General features: G+C 45.2%; 1 protein-coding gene across 1 annotated transcript in view; it reads left to right on the top strand.

Annotated features, from left to right (window-relative positions):
- Positions 1-4,049: 4,049 nt before the first annotated feature.
- The window catches only part of LOC138786407 (uncharacterized), a 34,665-nt gene continuing 17,635 nt past the window's right edge, over positions 4,050-21,079 (top strand). Inside the window, exons 1-3 of the mRNA XM_069963398.1 lie at positions 4,050-4,131; positions 5,605-5,669; positions 15,496-16,424. Of these exons, the coding sequence (XP_069819499.1) occupies positions 4,050-4,131; positions 5,605-5,669; positions 15,496-16,424 (1,076 nt within the window). The remainder of the gene's footprint in view (positions 4,132-5,604; positions 5,670-15,495; positions 16,425-21,079) is intronic.

The following is a 21,079-nucleotide window of genomic DNA, read 5'->3' as shown; positions in this document are numbered from 1 at the left end:
ATAGAGCCATTATACAGGGGTCAGCCTATTTCAATAATATTGGTCTGTATATAGAGTCATTATGCAGTGGTCAATCTATGGCGGTAATATTGGTCTGTATATAGTGTGTATATAGAGTTATTATGTGGTGGTCAGTCTATGGCGGTAATATTGGTCTGTATATAGCGTATATATAGAGTTATTACTGCCATAGATTGACTGCTACATAATGACTCTATATATACACTATATACAGACCAATAGTACAGCCATAGGGTGACAGCCACATAATATTGGTCTGTATACAGTGTATATAGAGTCATTTATTATACAGTGGTCAGTCTATAGCGGTAATATTGGTCTGTGTATAGTGTATATAGAGTCATTATGCGGTGGTCACTCTATGGCGGTAATATTGGTCTGTATATAGTGTGTATAGAGTCATTATGGGGCGGTCACTTTATGGTGGTAATATTGGCCTATATATAGTGTGTTTTCTTCAATAACGGTATGGAGGTAATATTTGGTCCTGATTATAGTGATTTTTTTTAATTAATTTTTTAAAGCAATTCATATAAATAGTTCTTGTGTTTACACCACTAGCGGCAGTCCTGGCATTTAGCGGCTGTCCTGGCATTTAGCGGCTGTCCTGGCATTTAGCGGCTGTCCTGGCATTTAGCGGCTGTCCTGGCATTTAGCGGCTGTCCTGGCATGTAGCGGCAGTCCTGGCATGTAGCGGCAGTCCCAGAATGTAGGGGCAGTCCTGACATGTAGGGGCAGTCCTGACATGTAGGGGCAGTCCTGACATGTAGGGGCAGTCCCAGAATGTAGCGGCGGTCCTGACATGTAGGGGCGGTCATGGCATGTAGGGGCAGTCCTGGCATGTAGCGGCAGTCCTGACATGTAGCGGCAGTCCTGGCATGTAGCGGCAGTCCTGACATGTAGCGGCAGTCCCAGAATGTAGCAGCAGTCCTGACATGTAGCGGCAGTCCCAGAATGTAGCAGCCGTCCTGACATGTAGGGGCAGTCCCAGAATGTAGCGGCGGTCCTGACATGTAGGGGCAGTCCTGGCATGTAGGGGCAGTCCTGGCATGTAGGGGCAGTCCTGGCATTTAGCGGCAGTCCTGGCATGTAGCGGCAGTCCTGGCATGTAGCGGCAGTCCTGACATGTAGCGGCGGTCCTGACATGTAGGGGCAGTCCCGACATGTAGGAGCAGTCCCAAAATGTAGCGGCGGTCCCGGCATGTAGCGGCAGTCCTGACATGTAGCGGCAGTCCCGGCGTGTAACCTTCTGAACTGAGTAAGGGCCCTAATACATGGAGCGAAAATTGTCCGAATCAGGATGCTATCGCTCTGTGAGGACACTGGGGAACATGATCAGGTAGTATATATCACAGACAAGGCCTGAGGACACCGGGGAACATGATCAGGTAGTATATATCACAGACAAGGCCTGAGGACACCGGGGAACATGATCAGGTAGTATATATCACAGACAAGGCCTGAGGACACCGGGGAACATGATCAGGTAGTATATATCACAGACATGGCCTGAGGACACCGGGGAACATGATCAGGTAGTATATATCACAGACACGGCCTGAGGACACCGGGGAACGTGATCAGGTAGTATATATCTTTATTGTTTACTATATACAGCAAGGATTGCACACACATCACTAATGATATACTGTATATATACACATAAGGGGAGATTTATCAAACATGGTGTAAAGTGAAACTGGCACAGTTGCCCCTAGCAACCAATCAGATTCCACCTTTCATCACTCAGATTCTAAGTAGGTGGAATCTGATTGGTTGCTAGCGGCAACTGAGCCAGTTCTTCTTTACACCAGTTTGATAAATCTCCTCCATAGCTTTTGCTGTAGTAGGCTCTCTAAGCGAGCTCCATTCTACCAGATTGGCGCTCACTTCTGCAGAATATCAGGCCGTGTAATACGGCCTTAAAAGTGGCCGTACGCTTCCAATAACTGCTGGCTGAACAATCCTTCAGCTGACAATTATCTCTCCCATCTGGTCCCGTCCTCCCCATACACAGAAATTTGGCACATCTGAGTTTTCCTGTGTTTTCTATAAGAGGGGAAAGCCATAGCCATACAGATCTGATGGCGGCTTATCTCTCTTAGAACAAAGAGGTTGGGCATTGATTTTCCATCAAGCTCGACCCCCTATATCCACTGATATCATCTGTCAGAGGACTGTCCAGAGAGCCCCATACACCTTACACTGATGGCCGAACCCACCACGAGCAACAGGTACCACCAACAAAAGAGTAACATGTATGGGGACCTTAAATTGTTGCTAAAATATTTCAGCATTTGGGTATCGCTTCTCTGCTCCCCCCAGCCTGTCCGCTCTGCTCCCTGCCCGCCTCTGCCACCTCTCTGCTTCCCGTTCCACTCATTTCCCCTGCTACACACCACCTGCTCCACATCCCCCCTGCCGCCATATGCCTGCTGGGAGGTGTGCCGCTCTGCTCCCCCGTCCGCCTCCGCCACCTCTCTGCTCCCCGTTCCGCTCATTTCCCCTGCTACACACCTCCTGCTCCCCCGGCTTGTCCGCTCTGCTCCACGTCCGTCCCCGCCGCTATATGCCTGCCCGGAGGTGTGCTGCTCTGCTCCCCCTTCTGCCTCTGCCGCCAAACATAGAGCAAGGCAACTCCTCGATTGTTCATTCCCCCCCCCAGCCTGTCCACTCTGCTCCCCGTCTACCTCTGCCACCTCTCAGCTCCCCATTCCGCTCATTTCCCCTGCTACACACCTCCTGCTCCCCCGGCCTGTCCGCTCTGCTCCACGTCCGCCCCCGCCACCATATGCCTGCCGGGAGGTGTGCCACTCTGCTCCCCCGTCCGCCTCCGCCGCCAAAGATAGAGCCAGGGAACTCCTTGATTGTTCATTCCATCATTTCCCTGACAGGGGGCAGTGATTTGATCAAATCCCTATGGAAATGATAGAACGGCACGGTCATTTCATAATTTCCAGGGATTTGGGATTCTATCATTTCACTGCAACATATACATCCGTATTATGACAACAAGCCCTGGCCTTACTGCGGGTCGTGGTTATATGATACTGTCATTTTGGGTTATGGAATCTGCAGTTAGCCAGGGACTTGAGGCAGTAATACAGATGGAAACCTCTGTATTACATGTGTGTGTTATTAGTCCAATGGTAATTTAAAATCCAGCAATTATAAAAATCTCGACCTGGCTGATGGACTGGTCACTCGGTGACTGGGGAGGGATGGCACTCCAGTCACTGACTGGCTGAGCGGCCAGTCCATCAGGCAGGATAGGCCTTTTTCCCAGAGTCCTGACGTAATCACAGCAAAATACCTTATGACGGGGGTCCCACAGCGGGCACAGGGAGAGGTAAGTTAGTATTTGTAATCAATTCCGCCCCTGCCGGATTTTATAATCCGCCGGACTTCTCCTTTAATATGCATGAAGCCTGTGTGTCCTGGGCTCATTATGTATAATTTCCCCTCTGCACTACCTCTTTGCTTTCATCAGTTGAATCCTCTCCTCCTCCCAGACAAAGGGTGATACCTTCAGGTTATTCATTGCAATTATTGAATACAAAGCCGAGAAGGCATCATACATGGAGGACACATATAAAAGGAAGCCGAGACTTTCCTTTTTATATCCATTTCTGGCTTTGTATTAGATAACTGCAATTAAACCTAAGGCCGTTCTCACTGAGTGTAAAAATATCAGCCACTATTTGAATTTAAAAAAATGGCCGTTGGTTTTATTCTTCAATGATTTCCATTAAAACAACGGCCGTTGGTTCACACACTGTACAAAATAACGGCCAATGCTTGCCGCAGTCGTAAAGTTCATGTTTTTGTGTTATTCATTTGCAAGATGTTATTGCGCAAACAGGGGCCGTTATTTTACCTGTTCACGTGTAGGGGGAGAGTTATCAAACATGGTGTAAAGTGAAACTGGCTCAGTCGCCCCTAGCAACCAATCAGATTCCACCTTTCATTTTCCAAAGAGTTTGTGAGGAATCAAAGGTAAACTCTGGTTGCTAGGGGCAACTGAGCCAATGCATCTCTATGACAGCAATCCCCTTGAGATAGATGCATTGAACCAAGAGCCCCCTCTGTTTGGTGTTTTGCCCCCTGTAGGTAGGTAGTTTCCCTCAGCAGGTTATTGTTTGCCAAAGTGATTTCATACCTGTAATTATTTTGCCACCTGTAGGTAGGACCCCTTATAGGTAGTTTGCAGTGGTGTAGCTACCAGAGAGGCAGGGTAGGCAGATGCTATAGGGCCCATTCGAGAGGGGGGACCCGGGGATGCACAGGAAAGATAAGGGCCTCCTGTCTCCTTCTACTTAACCCCTTATGTACTGCAGTGTGTAAGTGACGCAATGTTTACTTACATGCTGCAACACAAAAAATGGTTAACAAGCAGAAGATAAAGATGTTTGCTTCACTGCACTGATAACCCCTGACCTCTATTCTCAGCTGCCCAAGTAGGAAATGTGAGAGCTCCATGCAGAGGTCAGGGGTTATCAGTGCACCAGCAGTAAAGCAGTTATCTCCTAGTCTTGTGAACTAAGCCCCTATTCTACGGGGCGACTGAGAGGAGCAAATGAGCGCTGTCAGCGCTCATTTGCTCCTCGTTCCCTGCTCTCTGACGTCGCTATTCCACGCCTTAGCAGCGAGCGGATCAGTATGGGGGGGCCCACGGGGAGCTGCAGGGGCTGCCCGGGTGATTGATAGATTGTCCGGGCAGCTCATAGAGGATAGCGTCATTCTGCTGCCGCCGCTCCTATTCCGCAAGGCGACGGCATATCGCTGCTATCATTGTCGTTTGTGTTTCAACATGTTGAAAGACAAGAGACAGTTGCCTTCTATTACACCGAACGATTATCGGTCGAATACGGCCCATAATCGTTCCGTGTAATATGGCCTTTACACACTGCAGTACTTAAGGGGTTAAGTAAAAGGTAGTCGGCCTCCTGCAGCCATTGGCTCTCTGCTCTGCCAGTCACTCTTGTGGCTGCAGGCAGGATCCTGCCTCTGGCCACAAGAGATTTTATTTGTTGGCCACATCACAGAGCATATATATGTGCAGTGCTTTGTGTTGTGCGTAGGGAAGGGGGGCCCTTACAGTTTTATGCTATGGGTCCCTGTGAATCCTACTTATGCCCCTAGTAGTTTGTACCTTTTTTGGTGGACCCCCTATAAGTAAGTAGTACCATCCGGTAGGCTGTTTAGTCCCCTGTGGGTAGGACCCTTCAGTAACTCTTAGACCACAGCTCCAACACAGTCTAGGAGTTTCAACTATGATTGCAGATCAGTCCTCTGTTGGCAGATACTGTTTGACAGCGTGACTGAGCAGGAGGCCGAGCAGCATTAATTATTCATGAAGAAAAGGAAGGAGTGGTGAGGCATTCCAGAGTGCGGCTTAAACACTGAGCCACAACTCCTCTCTGACTCTTCATTACAGTAGGAGGCCCAAGATTGTGCATAATCCACTCCATGGAGAAATTACCAAAAGGTACCATGCTCTCTAGGGGACTGTCAGCACGTCAGGTAGGGCCCTGGAGCTGACAGATTCCCTATAAAAATGAAAACATACTTGCCTTTTTTCAGCTCCCTGCAGTCATCAGTGTCCGATTGTAGGCAGCAGGAAGCTTCGCTCTGCCACTCTCTATCCAGTAAGTGCTGCAATTAATTGAAAGCGCATCATTTGATATGCTTAGGGCCGTAGTAGACCGGTCAATAAGCGAGCCTCTTACACGGCTTGTTAATTGTGCAGGCAGGGCTGCATGGACTTCATTAGCAATGTCCATGCAGCCCTTGCTTTAATCAGCTGTCGGCCATGCATCAGCTATTACACAGAGAGTTGCTCGGCCGATCATTTAAAGGGGTTGGCCACTTTATAGTAAAATAGGTCAGTAAAAAGTATTGGTAAGTGTGCTCAATGTATATACTGACAGCAGCTCCCTGTGTACCTCATAGAGGTAAAATCAGACTCCCCTCCTCCAGGCTGGGCTGCCCTGCTCTGTTTTGTTTCAGTCCATAAAATGGCCGACATGGAGGAGCATGTGACCATGCCCTGTCCACTGTGTTCTCCATAGACATATACAGGCTCAGTGGTGGACACAGGGGGGTGGAGCCTGGTCACATGCTCCTCCATGTCAGCAATCTTATGGACAGACTCGCCACAGAGCAGGGCAGCCCAGCCTGGAGGAGGGGAGTCTGATTTTAGCTCTATGAGGTACACAGGGAGCTGCTGTTAGTATATACAGTGAGTACACTTACTAATACTGTACACTGAGCAATTTTCCTATTATTGGCCAACCCCTTTAAGTCAATAATCGGCTGAGGATTGAGTCGGCTGGTCGCTGTCTAAATTACAGTTACATTTCTCTCTACCAAACAGCAACCAATCACAGCTCATTGCGAGAAATTAAAGCTGGGCCTGTGTTTCAACGGCCAATAACAGGATGTTCCAAATAGAGTTTTTGGAAATGATTTGATGTAATGTATTGCTGTGTTTAAAGGGGTACTCCAGCGATTGATTATTTATTTATATATTTATTTCATATTAACTGGTTTCAGAACGTTATATTGATTTGTAAATTACTTTTATTTAAAAATCTCCAGTCTCTCAGTACTTATCAGCTGCTGTATGTCCTGCGTGAACTGGTGTATTCTTTCCAGTGTGAAACGCTGCTCTCTGCTGCCACCTCTGTCCATGTCAGGAATTGTCAAGAGCAGGAGAGGTTTTCTATGGGGATTTGCTGCTGCTCTGGACAGTTCCTGACATGGACAGAGGTGGCAGTACAGAACACTGTGCCAGGGTGCCTTTACACATACCGGATCCGCAGCAGATTTCACGTTGTGGTCGCATACCCGCAGCAGAATTTTCATTCCAAGCGGGGGGGGGGGGGGGGGGGGGGGGTTAAAGGGGCCGGGTCACATATCCGTAGCGGAAATGGTACATGTAAAGGCACTCCCAGACTGGAAAGAATACACCACTTCCTGCAGGACATATAGCAGCTGATAAGTATGGGAAACCTTAAGATTTTTAAATAGAAGTAAATTACAAATCTATATAACTTTCTGAAACCAGTTGATTTGAAGGAAAAAGATTTTCACCGGAGTGCCCCTTTAATATACACTACCGTTCAAAAGTTTGGGGTCACATTGAAATGTCCTTATTTTTGAAGGAAAAGAACTGTACTTTTCAATGAAAATAACTTTAAACTAGTCCTAACTTTAAACAAATACACTCTATGCATTGCTAATGTAGTAAATGACTATTCTAGCTGCAAATGTCTGTTTTTTGGTGCAATATCTACATAGGTGTATAGAGGCCCATTTCCAGCAACTATCACTCCAGTGTTCTAATGGTACAATGTGTTTGCTCAGAAGGCTAATTGATGATTAGAAAACCTTGTGCAATCATGTTCACACATCTGAAAACAGTCTAGCTCGTTACAGAAGCTACAAAACTGACCTTCCTTTGAGCAGATTGTGTTTCTGGAGTATCATATTTGTGGGGTCAATTAAACGCTCAAAATGGCCAGAAAAAGAGAACTTTCATCTGAAACTCGACAGTCTATTCTTGTTCTTAGAAATGAAGGCTATTCCATGCGAGAAATTGCTAAGAAATTGAAGATTTCCTACAACGGTGTGTACTACTCCCTTCAGAGGACAGCACAAACAGGCTCTAACCAGAGTAGAAAAAGAAGTGGGAGGCCGCGTTGCACAACTAAGCAAGAAGATAAGCACTTTAGATTCTCTAGTTTGAGAAACAGACGCCTCACAGGTTCCCAACTGGCATCTTCATTAAATAGTACCCGCAAAACACCAGTGTCACCATCTACAGTGAAGAGGCGGCTGCAGGATTTTGGCCTTCAGGGCAGAGTGGCAAAGAAAAAGCCATATATCTGAGACTGGCCAATAAAAGAAAAAGATTAAGACGGGCAAAAGAACACAGACATTGGACAGAGGAAGACTGGAAAAAAGTGTTGTGGACGGATGAATCCAAGTTTGAGGTGTTTGGATCACGAAGAAGAACGTTTGTGAGACGCAGAAGAAATGAAAAGATGCTGGAAGAATGCCTGACGCCATCTGTTAGCATGGTGGAGGTCATGTGATGGTCTGGGGTTGCTTTGGTGCTGGTAAGGTGGGAGATTTGTACAGGGTAAAAGGGATTGTGAATAAGGAAGGCTATCACTCTGCACCGCCATGCCGTACCCAGTGGACAGCGCTTGATTGGAGCCAATTTCATCCTACAACAGGACAATGACCCTAAACACACCTCCAAATTGTGCAAGAACTATTTACAGCAGAAGCAGCAGCTGGTATTCTATCATAGGTAATGGAGTGGCCAGCGCAGTCACCAGATCACCACCCCATTGAGCTGTTGTGGGAGCAGCTTGACCGTATGGTACGCCAGAAGTGCCCATCCAACTTGTGGGAGCTGCTTCTAGAAGTGTGGGGTGCAATTTCTCCAGCTTACCCCAACAGATTAATAGCTAGAATGCCAAAGGTGTGCAATGCTGGAATTGCTGCAAAAGGAGGATTCTCTGACGAAAGCAAAGTGTGATGTAAGAACAATGTTATTTCAAATACAAATCATTATTTCTAACCTTGTCAATGTCTTGACTCTATTTTCTATTCATTTCACAACGTATGGTGGTGAAGAAGTGTGACTTTTCATGGAAAACACAAAATTGTTTGGTGACCCCAAACTTTTGAACGGTAGTGTGTATGTGTGTGTGTATATATATATATATATATATATATATATATATATATATATATATATATATATATATAAGCATTTCCACGCAGATGCAGTAATACCACTTACAAGTGATCGGTAAATTGTGGTCTAATGTGTGCACTAAACTGCAAGACTGTCGGAGAGAGAAAACACAGACAGTCCTAATTTAGTGTTACCACCTCTGAGGAATGGGGACAGGGAATTCCATAAACCTTTTTTTTTATTATGAAAATTATTTTTGCCTAAAAAATGCGTACATTTCGGGGGCAATTAGCGAAGAATGTTCTCTAATTAGCAAACAATCGCTACTTGCAATTAATTAGTGAAATATGCAATACAGACCGGGCCCAATAATGTCCACACATTAGGGTTAGCAGACAGAACTCCGCCGGTGACCAAACAAAAGAAAGTAAGTGCGATGACGTTTCCTGAAGCGAGCGGAATAACACTAATGACCAGTGGAGAGCACTCCTCCAGACAGATGGCAGCAGTCGGACAAAACCCTTCCCAGGAGTTGGTGACATGACTGGGGAATGGACATCTGTAGGAGTAAATAGGGAGACAGCTGCCCTCTTGATTTCACCCTCATTGCATCCTGTCTTGAGTCCAATATCTTTGATGTACGGATAGACAAGAGCCCTCTGTTTTATAATGGCAGCAAAAATTAGCATGCACAGTCCATACTTTGTCAGGGCCGGCACATCTGTCTTGCATTTAGGTCATTTAGTTCGTACTTTCAATAGGTTGTATTGAGAAAAAAATGACGATTACTATTATACATTGACCTTCCCAGCTTTAGGTCTCACATACACAGCAGCTTGACTATTGAGCAATGCTTTTTTGCCTGACTTTTTATGATTCAGTGACCTGTATATGAGTGACCAGCTCAGTTGGTCACTTGCTAAGAGTCAGGGTTATTTTGAGAATTTGTGGTCCCCTATCAGAGTACTGAATCTGGTTCAACTTCTGTAAACCAAAAAAATAAGTTTTTTTGCACTATAAGGCGAAGTTCACACAACGTATATTTTCAATTAATCACGGCCATTGTTGCCAATTTCAACACCGGCTCTGATTAATTGAAAATATACATTGCATTGAAGTCTGTGTAAACACATAGGGGGGGATTTACGAAGAGCGATTTAAGCCAGTCTTATATAAGGCCCCGCACCCTTTTCTCGGCAGGATTCACTAAGAGAATCCAGCCAGCCGGGCACCCGAATCTGCGCCCGGCATACCAAATCTACACCTGCTTCCTGCAAGCAGGCATAAATCATGATAAATGAGGTGCGGGAGGTGTCCATGCCTCCTCCCCACCTCATCATGTCCCCGCAAGCTCTGCCAGCCCGCCCATTAGGTGAGTGGGGCGCACGGGAGGCGTACGCCAGGGAGAAGGGCGAATCTGCATCTTCTCCCTGGCGTAATGTTCGTAAATCCCCCCCATAGTATACTCTGTGTCATTGAATAGCGGCCACACAAACTGTGCAGACAATGTAAAGTGCGGCTCCAGACGCACTTTACATTGTCAGCTATGGGTAATTGGAATGCGGGCACACTCGAATGTGCCCGCATTCCAGTTCTAAAGAAATGAAGTTCATCCAGCCGATACTGCAGTACCGACCGGGATAAATTTCGCTGACACTTCGCTGACATGTCACAGAACGGCCGGTGTCTTGCATTGTGTGAACCCAGCCTAAGGCTGTTTTTTGTTCATCAGTTTTTGTAAAAAAAATGGATGAAAAAAACTGATGTATTTGTGTGCATCCACTTTGATCAGTTTTTCCTTTGACTTCCATTATATATAAAAAGATAAAAATAAAAAAAAAGGATCAAAATGATTTTTTTTTAAAATACATAAAAACTTGAATATTTTTTTTGAGCGGAGAGCTATGGAAGTGGAGGCACGCAAGCCTTCCCATAGAGACTCTGTGTGACACTGAGGCAGGTGGGATTCCATGGCGGAGATCTACCGCGGACTTCCGTCTCTTTTGCTCTGTGTGAACATACCCTTAAAGATCTTGAAACGGTCTTGTACAATTCTTTATACACTTCTCAGTTTTGACTGTACTGTGACCAAGGGGTTAATGGTAACATGCCTGGTGGTCTAGTGCCGTGAGGATGTTAACATGCTATTAACGTACTAGTAAAGGGGATAATTGTGTTTTCCAGCCTAATTGTCCTTGTGGGATCTTTTCCTTTTAACCTTATTGTGCCCATTTGCAATGTGTTGAACATTATGGGTAGGTATGTTTATTGAACCAACATAAAAATGTCTGACATCCATATGCTATAAATTTATAAAAGTAATAAAATCCCTTTAAGCCTCTTAGCAGGATAGATGACTCTAAACTACAAACTGCATGGAAACTGCACGGAGAAGGAAGGTGAGAGACTGACAATTAAACTCAGTGTCCTGTGTGCAATAGGGACATATCAGCAGGTTAGATTTGTCTAACTTGCTGATACTTTCCCTTTAAATTAATAAAATTTTTTCCTTTCTTTACACATAGATAAACCTGAATAATTATACACTCACATACAGTGCATTCATTTAAAGGAAAAAGAAAGCTGTGGCCACTCACCATTAAACGGTGCAAATTTATTCAGAGTCCACACCACCGGTTTCGTGCATACGCGCTTCATTTGGCCTCGTAGACATGATGCATCTCACATACAATGCATTCAGAAAGTTTTCAGACTCTTTAACTTTTTCTCATCTTTTGACGTCAACTTCACGACCTTGCTGATGGATGCCTGCTTAGCCAGTCAGTGACGAGGACTGGTAAGTATTCATTCTTTATTATGGATTCTTGCCACACCCCTCCCTCCGCCCTCCAGCTGCTGATTGACAGTTGACTGCCTATATATATATTGACTGCCAATCAGCAGCTGGTGGGTGGAGTTTTCTGCTTCTCATGAATATCCAGGACTACTGGGCTCATGCACATAATTGAGATGACTACTTATTGTCCATGTTATTCAAGATGATATCTCTGGATCAGCTGCACAGAACAATGTAAGTGATACATCATTCTGTTCCGCTTCTCTCACTAGTTCATGCTACCTTGAGGTAGGACAGTCTAAACCTAATGACATAGTCACTTTAACATTATCATGCATAAAGTAACAGGCTCCTCCTTGTGTTTTGCACATTGCATGTTAGGTTTAGTGGAACTCAATAGGAACAGTATTATTTGGGGTAATATGTTAGCATTCAGAATTTCTCTGAAGTAAAGCCAACTTTCCGTTTGCTGATAACCACCAGTATATCTTTGTAAAGATTTCCGCCATATTGTACGTATTAACCAGATGTCTTCTGAAAGACATCTGGTTAACATGTACAATATGGAGAGTGTACATTTTCTGTCCTTGAGTTTTGCTAAGTAAAGTTATTTTAAGTGGATAAAAGCAGACTTTTCTTCATTGTAATGGCCAGATCTGAATCTCCCTATACATGCTCTGCAGCTGATTACTGTGTGTAATGTGCATTATGCTATTGTATGTTCTAGGAAAGAAAAAACATTTCTATTATTGCATTAGGGTACATCTTGTGCCCATGTGAAGCACTTCCACGAGGCTCTAGGAGCACTTCCAGCAGCTCTAGGACTGGCATCACAGCTGCTGGCCTGTGCTCTGCTGTTCTGTACTGAGTTCAGCTACACCAACTCTGATAGCTCCACTGCGCTGGGAGCTGTCAGTGTGATGGATGGGCGGCAGGGGAGCCTGTACACACACTGATGTGCGTTCCCAAATCTGATAACACAGAGGTAGTTGGGAACCTAGACAACCGCCATAGACACATCAGAAGACCTATCAGGCAGCCAGAGCTAAAAAGGTAACAATGACCAATTGTTTCTTAAAGAGGTACACTCTCTTTAGAATTACACATGAATCGTATGGCACCAGCACGGGGGAAGCTGGTGCCGTGGTCCTTTTTTTGAACCAGTGGGAGGAAACCCCACCGTGGCTCCATTAGAATAAATAGAGCCGCATCATGGAGGGGCGGTGGTTTCCTCCCACTGGGGGTGGCCGGCCCGCCTCCAGTGCTTTACCACCAGCCCGGTAACCATGAATAGAGCGGCGCTGTATGCTGGAACCAGGCTGTGGTTCGATTCATGTGTAATTTTAAAGAGAGTGTACCTGATGGCACATCCTCTTTAATTTTTAATTACATAGATATAGTAATGGACATGGGAATACCCATTTAAGTCAATGGGAATGGTGTTTTGGGCAGTGAAATGTGCCATTTTGCACAGGGAGCTCTTAAACCAAAGCAATGCTCTTAAACCAAGTTACAATTTTGAAAAACTGTGAGCTCTTCTTGCAAAATGCTTGTAATCCAAGTTACTCTTTAACCAAGGTACCACTGTACACTCTTCATACAGTACAGTGAGGTGTAACAGTTCAAGGGCCCAAGAAATGATAAGCTCCACCTCTTTGACACCATTCACAGCCCAAATATAGGTGTTTTTTTTTTTTGTTTTTTTTGTGAAAATAAACAACACAGACACAGGCAACAAAGGTATGTTCTAAATGCTTTTGTTTAAATCTATCCAAAGGTGCCACCTTCTTGGTAAGCAGTCAGGAGGTTAAAGATTCGCTTTAATGGGATAAGTGGGATAGAAAAATATGAAAAGAACTTTTTAAAAGTCATTACACATATGTCAAGCCACATAAAAGCTTGTTTTTTTTCACTGCTATGATGCCGTTTTTGTTCAGTTTACTTTTTCAAAATTGGTGTGCATTAGTGTAGTTTGTTTTTTTTAACTGCCATTTTATACCGTGATTTTATTTTTACAAAATGGTGTTGGTTTTTCAGCTTTTTATATGTTTTTTTTCTTTTTTTTCATGGCACTGTAATGCTGGCGATAGCCTTTCATTTCTCCACCTCCCCACCATCTGGTCAAGGCTTTCTCCTCCTTTCCTCTTCCTGTTTTCTAAATCATGGCTGCAGTACCTTGTCTGGCCCATAGAGTACAGAGCACATACTTCTAATGTGTCCTCCACCTGTCCCTGCCAGGCACTACCTATTTTAGGCTGCTTTTACCTATGCCTGAACAATACTGTGGGCTTACCATAGCAATGGTCTGTGCCCCTGATCTGCTATTCTGTATCTGGCCTCAACCAGACCCTCCTGTGCATGACCCGGGCCACTGACTCTGAAACGCCTGCCATGACTCTTCTACTTGTACCCAGGGCTATGGAGTCAGTCATAACTAGTTTTGGATGGAGTCGGAGTCGGAAAAAATGTTCTGACTCCAGCTTATAAAAAATCTTTAAAAAATGTAGAATTGAATTTTGATATGAATTTTACAAGTTATGCTCATGAATATATATCATGAGCAACATTCTAATAGGACACTGGCCCTATTACATAAGGAGGGTCGGGGAAAAGTTGTCGGTCACTATTTGGCAATTTGTTTCTGAGCTGGAAAAGTCCATTGTGTGGAGGAGATCTGTGCTGGTCTCTTCCTGGATGCTGGATGACTGTATATGAGCAGCAGTGTAATATGAAGATATCCTGTGTAATATAGAGGAGGAGGAGAATACATAAGTAGTGTAGCAGTAACCTCTGTCCTCAGTGTGGTGTTTTTTCTCTGGGAGAATATTGTGTGTTTTTCTTCAGTGTTCTATGGCTGCAGCTGTGTGTGTGTGCGCTATGGCTGCAGCAGGCTGTGTGTGTGTGTGTGTATGCTATGGCCGCAGCAAGCCGTGTGTGTGTGTGTGTGTGGTGCGTGCTATGGCTGCAGAAAGCTGTGTGTGCGTGTGCTATGTCTGCAGCAGGCTGTGTGTGTGCTGTAGCTGCAGCAGGCTGTGTGTGTGGTGTGCGCTATGGCTGCAGAAAGCTGTGTGTGCGTGTGCTATGGCTGCAGCAGGCTGTGTGGGTGTGTATGCTATGGCTGCAGCAGGCTGTGTGTGTGTGTGTGCTATTGTGTGCCCCCACAGTGACCTTCTATATCACTGTGTGACCTCTATGTCACTATGTCTGACCCCTGTCCATATCACTATGTGTGACCCCCTGTATATCACTAGGGCTGACCTCTATATTACAGGTATCTGGCATTGTTAGCAGTGTTTCTTTAAGTATGGTGAATATTTGGTTAGAAACATAGAAGACTGTCAGCAGGAAAAGACCACCTGCTCCATCTAGTCTAGTTGTGAGTAGTTCAGGACATGGAGGCTGGAGACTGGCTGCATCCACTGCACACACAGGAGAAGCTGCTTTATATACAGTATTCCTTTATTCACTCAGAAGTCACTCCAGGATCATGTAGGACATTAGGGAGAAGCTGCTTAGCCAGTGTGATAAATAACACCCCTGGTATATGACTGGCCATTTATGAAGGAGCAGGAGTCGGGAGTCGGAGTCCGTCCTGATAAAATTCAGGAGTCGGAGTTGAAGTCGGAGCTGTGGCTTACCGACTCCACAGCCCTGCTTGTACCTGACAGTGAGCTTGGCTTGGCTATCATGACTCTTCTGTCTTAACCAAACTCTGCTACCCAATCGCTAGCCAGCTACTCACTCCAGAGCCTGTATCCATGTTTTCAAGGACTCCCTAGGGTATCCAGCTTCTTCAGCCATCGGAATTTAAATACCGGCTGATCAGGCTCGAGCATGATCGTGTTGCGCTCATTGCTATTTTTCCATCATTAATAGGCCCTAACACTGTGTTTCGTGTGTAAGAAGCATACTATATGTCTAATACTATTCTAATTTTTGTTCTTTGTAATTTTTTGTTTGCTAGGTGTACTATGATTGTGGAGCCGTACTGTACCCCTCGGGCAGAGACCTGATTTTATCGTCAGGATTCCCCAACAACTACCTCCCCGGCTCTCACTGTCTATGGCAGATCTTAGTTCCTGCAGGTTCCACCGTGGTGTTGGAAACTCTGGATTTTGATGTTTTTGATGCTGGGAACGATGAATCTGCAACCGGCTTTTCCGAATTCAACTCTTATTCTGAGTACAAGAGGGATCGAAAGGACACTGAGGATACAGAGGAGGATATGTCAAATAATATGGAAGTAGACCTGAGAACAGAAGAGGTTGGGTATCACAATGGGTCCAGCAACCAAGTGTCCACAGAAACATGGTCCAAGAGCGATAACCAAAATAAGTCAGAAACAGAATTACAAGGTTTGGCAACAGATGTAAACCTGGTCAGTCCTGTGTCGAGCACAATGTCTCCAGCCACGGGGAAGTATGAAAGCCTGACCGAGGAAGTCAACAAACCGATGTATCTTCTCGCAGCAGTCACAAATAGAATGGCCACCGTTCCCTTTGAGGAGGTGAGTGAAGGTGCCCAATCAGTAAGCCTTGGAACTGACCCCTTCACCATACCACCTCCAGTGCCGGAAATGTGCCCGCTTGATGTCCTCTATATCACCGACCTGGTTACTTACTCTGCTCGATTTTGTGGATTGATTTCTCCCATAAATAAAAGTTTGACCTTCGGGTCCCCTGTTGAGATGATCGAGGTGATTTTGGAGCTTATTACAGTCACTAACCGTGGCCGAGGCTTTGCCATCCTCTTGTCTTACCATAACCAGTCTTTGGTGACCACTATGGGTGTTCAGGAAAGACGGGGCAGGGAAGGTGTAGTGCTGTTGGCTGTCATTGCTGCTACCATCACGTTTGCTTTGGTTCTTCTGCTGGTACTTTGCTTGACTTATAGGTAAGAGTCTTTCAATACTATTTTATAGCTTATAATTGTATATTGCTTATAATGTAGTGTTCTAAACAAATGTTGATACTAGCAGGTATAGCTTTCACACTAGCCTAATAGGGATGCATTTATAAAACCATATCATGGCTGCCAGGCTCAGCCCGAGTGGGCGTCTGATGACCTGAAATGACGGCTGTCATCAGATCCACAATTGGGTTGGTATTTAAAGGGGTTATCCAGTGCTACAAAAACATGGCCACTTTCTTTCAGAGACAACACGACTCTTGTCTCCAGTTCAGGTGTGGTTTGCAATTTAAGGGGTTATCCAGTGCTACAAAAACATGGCTACTTTCCCCCTACTGTTGTCTCCAGTTCAGTTGTGGTTTGCAATTAAGCTCCATTTGCTTCAATGGAACAGAGTTTCTAAACCCCACCCAAACTGGAGACGAAAGGGGGAAAAGTGGGCATGTTGTTGTAGCGCTGGATAACCCCTTTAATAGACATGAAAATACATTTATATTGGGCTAGTGTGAACCCAGCCTTAGAGGTTATAAGACTATCATTCACTACTGTCAGGGGCGTAACTAGAAATGGCTGGGCCCCATAACAAACTTTTGATTGGGCCCCCCCCCCCCGCCCCACCCCCTCTCGATCGACCACTATGCCATCAACACACTCAGCTCTACACAGGTTCTGTACACCATATAAATTACAGTACAGTTACATCAGGTGACTTACAGGAGACGTCTTCTCTGATCGGAGTTCTTCCCTTTTCATTTTCTTTTTCATCTGCCCTGGGCCGTTATGAGAACTTCTCCGGGCCACGAATCCACAGAATCTGCCAAACAGACATATTAGGCTCCACACACATTAGTCACCATCCTCATCTCTACCAACTGCACATCTGTATTTGCCCCTTTACACCCACATTTAATGGGTAGGCTGACTCTATGTGATCCCATTTTAGTATATGGCCCTCCTCTCTGTCGCCCCTCCTTATAGATAGCTTCCTTATGTTGCCCCCCCCCCCCCCCCCCGCTGTCCCCCTTATAGATGCCCCCCATGTTGTCCCCTTATAGATGGTCCCCTATGTTGCCCCCCCTATAGATGGCCCTCTCTTCCCCTATATTGTCCCCTTATAGATGGCCCCCTTTCCCCCTTTATTGTCCCCTTATAGATGTTCCCCTCTCCCCCAATGTTGTACGTTTATATCCCCCTCTCCCCCTATGTTCTCCCCTTATAGATGGCCTGCTCTCCCACTATGGTGTCCCCCCCCCCTTATAGATGCCCCCTTGTCTTCTCCCCCCCCCCTTCCTTATAGATGCCCCCTTCTCTTCTCCCCCCTTCCTTATAGATGCCCCCTTCTCTTCTCCCCCCTTCCTTATAGATGCCCCCTCCTCTTCTCAGCCCCCCCTTCCTTATAGATGCCCCCTTCTCTCCCCCCCTTTCTTATAGATGCCCCCTTCTCTTCTCCCCCCTTCCTTATAGATGCCCCTTTCTCTCCCCCCCCCTTCCTTATAGATGCCCCCTTCTCCCCCCCTTCCTTATAGATGCCTCCTTCTCCCACCCCCCCTTCCTTATAGATGCCCCCTTCTCTTCCCCCCCCTTCCTTATAGATGCCCCTTTCTCTCCCCCCCTTCCTTATAGATGCCCCCTTCACCCCCCCCTTCCTTATAGATGCCTCCTTCTCACACCCCCCCTTCCTTATAGATGCCCCCTTCTCCCCCCCTTCCTTATAGATGCCCCCTTCTCCCCCCCTTCCTTATACATGCCCCTTCTCTTCCCCCCCCTTCCTTATAGATGCCCCCTTCTCTTCCCCCCCCCTTCCTTATAGATGCCCCCTTCTCTTCTCCCCCCCCCCCCCCCATCCGAGGAAAGCAAGTTTAAAAAAAAGAAAAAAAAATTCTGCGCCGGAAGTCGCGGCCACAGCACAAGCCCACACAGAACTCTATGATACGCGCGCTGCCGGGGCTAGGACGCGGCATCAGACGGCAGCTGCGCATCAGACAGGGGGTGACAGGAGCGCTGTGGATCGGACTCCTTTTCCCTATGGTTGGGGAAAGGAGTCTCCGGGTCGGGAGGAGCACGGGACCGGCCCCCGGCTACAGCACCCGGGAGGCATGCTCAGCCGCCGGGTGCTGCAGGATATGTAAGCTCCAGGGGCCCGCGCCATGGGCCCCCTGATGCGGCGGGCCCCGTAGCGGCTGCTACGGCGGTAGTTCCGCCAGTGACTACTGTATAAAACCGAGAATTTATGGTATGACATGTACAAATACAATTTTTTTTCCTATTTAGGTCTTATATATATGTTTTGGTTGATATGCCCATTATTTCCGGTCGCTTGAGTGCTCTATTCACACAATGGATGGCCATTCTGACAGCCGTACATTGCATAGAGTTTAATGGTTAGTTGGATTGTGGGAACACCCAAATGTGCCCGCAATCCAAATAAAATTAAATGATGTCAGCGGCCGTTGTTTATACAGAATGTGATCATAGCCCTAATCTGACAAAACAAAAGAAATGGTGGTATACTCTGGCGGATGCCATGTATTCTCCCCTAGCATAGGTTATAGCTATGTACATATGGCATTTTATGGGGTAATGAACCATAGTAAAGAACTCTGTGCAGCCGGCTCATGATTGGCCTAAGCAATAGAGTCCATTTCCAAATTGGCCATTCACATAATTGGGTAATTGAGGAAATGTAATAGCTGCCTGTCTGCTGATGAAATTATAACCTATTGGGTGTCAATAGTCAGTCCTATTAACATGACCCTATTTATTCCAGCTGTGTGGCCAAATCTCTGTACAACCCAGCATGTCCGAGCTGGCTAGTCATGTTATTGGTCAGTCTGTAAATCTCATCACTCCACTGTCATAGAGTGTGTGTTTAGTGTCACACCAATATATATGCACAGTAAATGAAGGATATTATGGTGCGTTTACACAGACAGATTTATTTGACAGATTTTTGAAGCCAAAGCCAGGAATTGATTTGAAAAGAGTCTTTCCTTTATGACCTGTTCCCTGTTTTATAGTCCATTCCTGGCTTTGGCTTCAAAAATCTGTCTGATAAATCTTTCTGTGTAAATGCACCACTACTCTAAAATTTTAAACTTGAAATCAATCATTACAAATCGTAGTTTTAGACTATTTCTTAAAGGGGAAATCTGCCCAATTTTTTTTCTTTTCAAATCTGGTGTCAGAAGGTTTTTTGTTTTTTTTTCCAGTACTTCTCTGCTGCTGTATATCCTGCAGGAAGTGGTGTATTCTTTCCAGTTTGACACAGTGCTCTCTGCTGCCACCTCTGTCCATGTCAGGTTTTCTATAGGAATTTAATACTGCGTTGGACAGTTCCTGTCACTGCCTGTATCAGGCTGGAAAGAATACACCCCTTCCTGCAGGACATACAGCAGCTGATAAGTACTAAAACACTTTGAAATTTTTAAATAGAAGTAAATTACAAATCTATATATATATTTTTTTTCTAAAACCAGTTGATTTGAAAGAAAAAAAAATCATCCCCATTAAAGGGTAACTCAGGATAAGGAAAACTTGTTTTCTATTAAAAGTACATTAAAAGTTATATAGATGTGTCTATATAATGTATTACTGTATCTGTACAGTTCTACCACACTGGTTGCTGATAGAAATTCAGGAAGTGAAGAAATATGGCCTCTGTGTGGATCCACATTGTCTCCTGCTCCTTCTGCTCTCCCCCCTTAGGAGACAAATCTTCCTTGCCTCTGTCTCACATTGTGTGTGTTTGCTGAGCACTGGCTGATGATGCAGAAAGGGGGCAGGGCGTGATTCACCATCTCTGACTGGCCAAAAGCAGGTGTTTTAACTTCGCTGATTGTGCAAAAGTCTACAGAGAAATTAGGGCTGTGTTCACACATGTTGGAGTGTCATTACAGTACTGCAGCATCTGCACAAAAATGATGCAGTAACACAAATAGATAATGCTAAACAGCAGAGAGGATAAGAGCCGGCACTGCCAATCCCACCTGTACAAAAAAACAAGGCATAAACAGTATATCCCATGTAAGATAATATCGAATAAAGTCCTTTTAGTGGGAATCAACTACAAAGATAAAAGATGCTTGATCATAATATGTGTGTGGAAAGGAAAAGAATTTTTTTTTTTTTTTTTAAAAAGTGCTTTATTCCAATATCAGCATTACAGGTAGAGAATACAGTGTGCTGTGCGACCACAATGAAATATTAAAGTACTGCAAATAATTCAGTAACACAATGAAACTGCAATGTGTGAACACAGCCTAGATGTTCTGCAACAGATTTGGGTGGGGAATAGGCAGGGTGGAGGACTGTGATGGAATAGCTGAGGGAAAGCATTGCATTCTGGAACCTGTAGTACTGTGTACAACGGCTCAACCAGGAAATACAGAAACACAAAACAGAACAAAACCCCCCAAAACAAATGGATTTTTGGTAGTTTCAAAACTGGGATAGATAGGTAAGTATTGGTATATGCTTCTGCAGAAGTTTTTTTTTTTTTTTTTTTACCTCTACCCAGAGTTCCCCTTTAAGGTTTTCAATACACGTTATTTTATAAATGAACGAAAGACAGGGTGTATATTTATGACCATGTTCACCTATGTGCGTGTATACATTTATTTGTATGGGATGTTTGTCAGGTA

Source organism: Dendropsophus ebraccatus, chromosome 3, assembly GCF_027789765.1.
Source record: "Dendropsophus ebraccatus isolate aDenEbr1 chromosome 3, aDenEbr1.pat, whole genome shotgun sequence".
Lineage (NCBI taxonomy): Eukaryota > Metazoa > Chordata > Amphibia > Anura > Hylidae > Dendropsophus > Dendropsophus ebraccatus.
The sequence above is the reverse complement of the archived record's forward strand: the minus strand, read 5'-3'. Positions and strand labels throughout refer to the sequence as shown.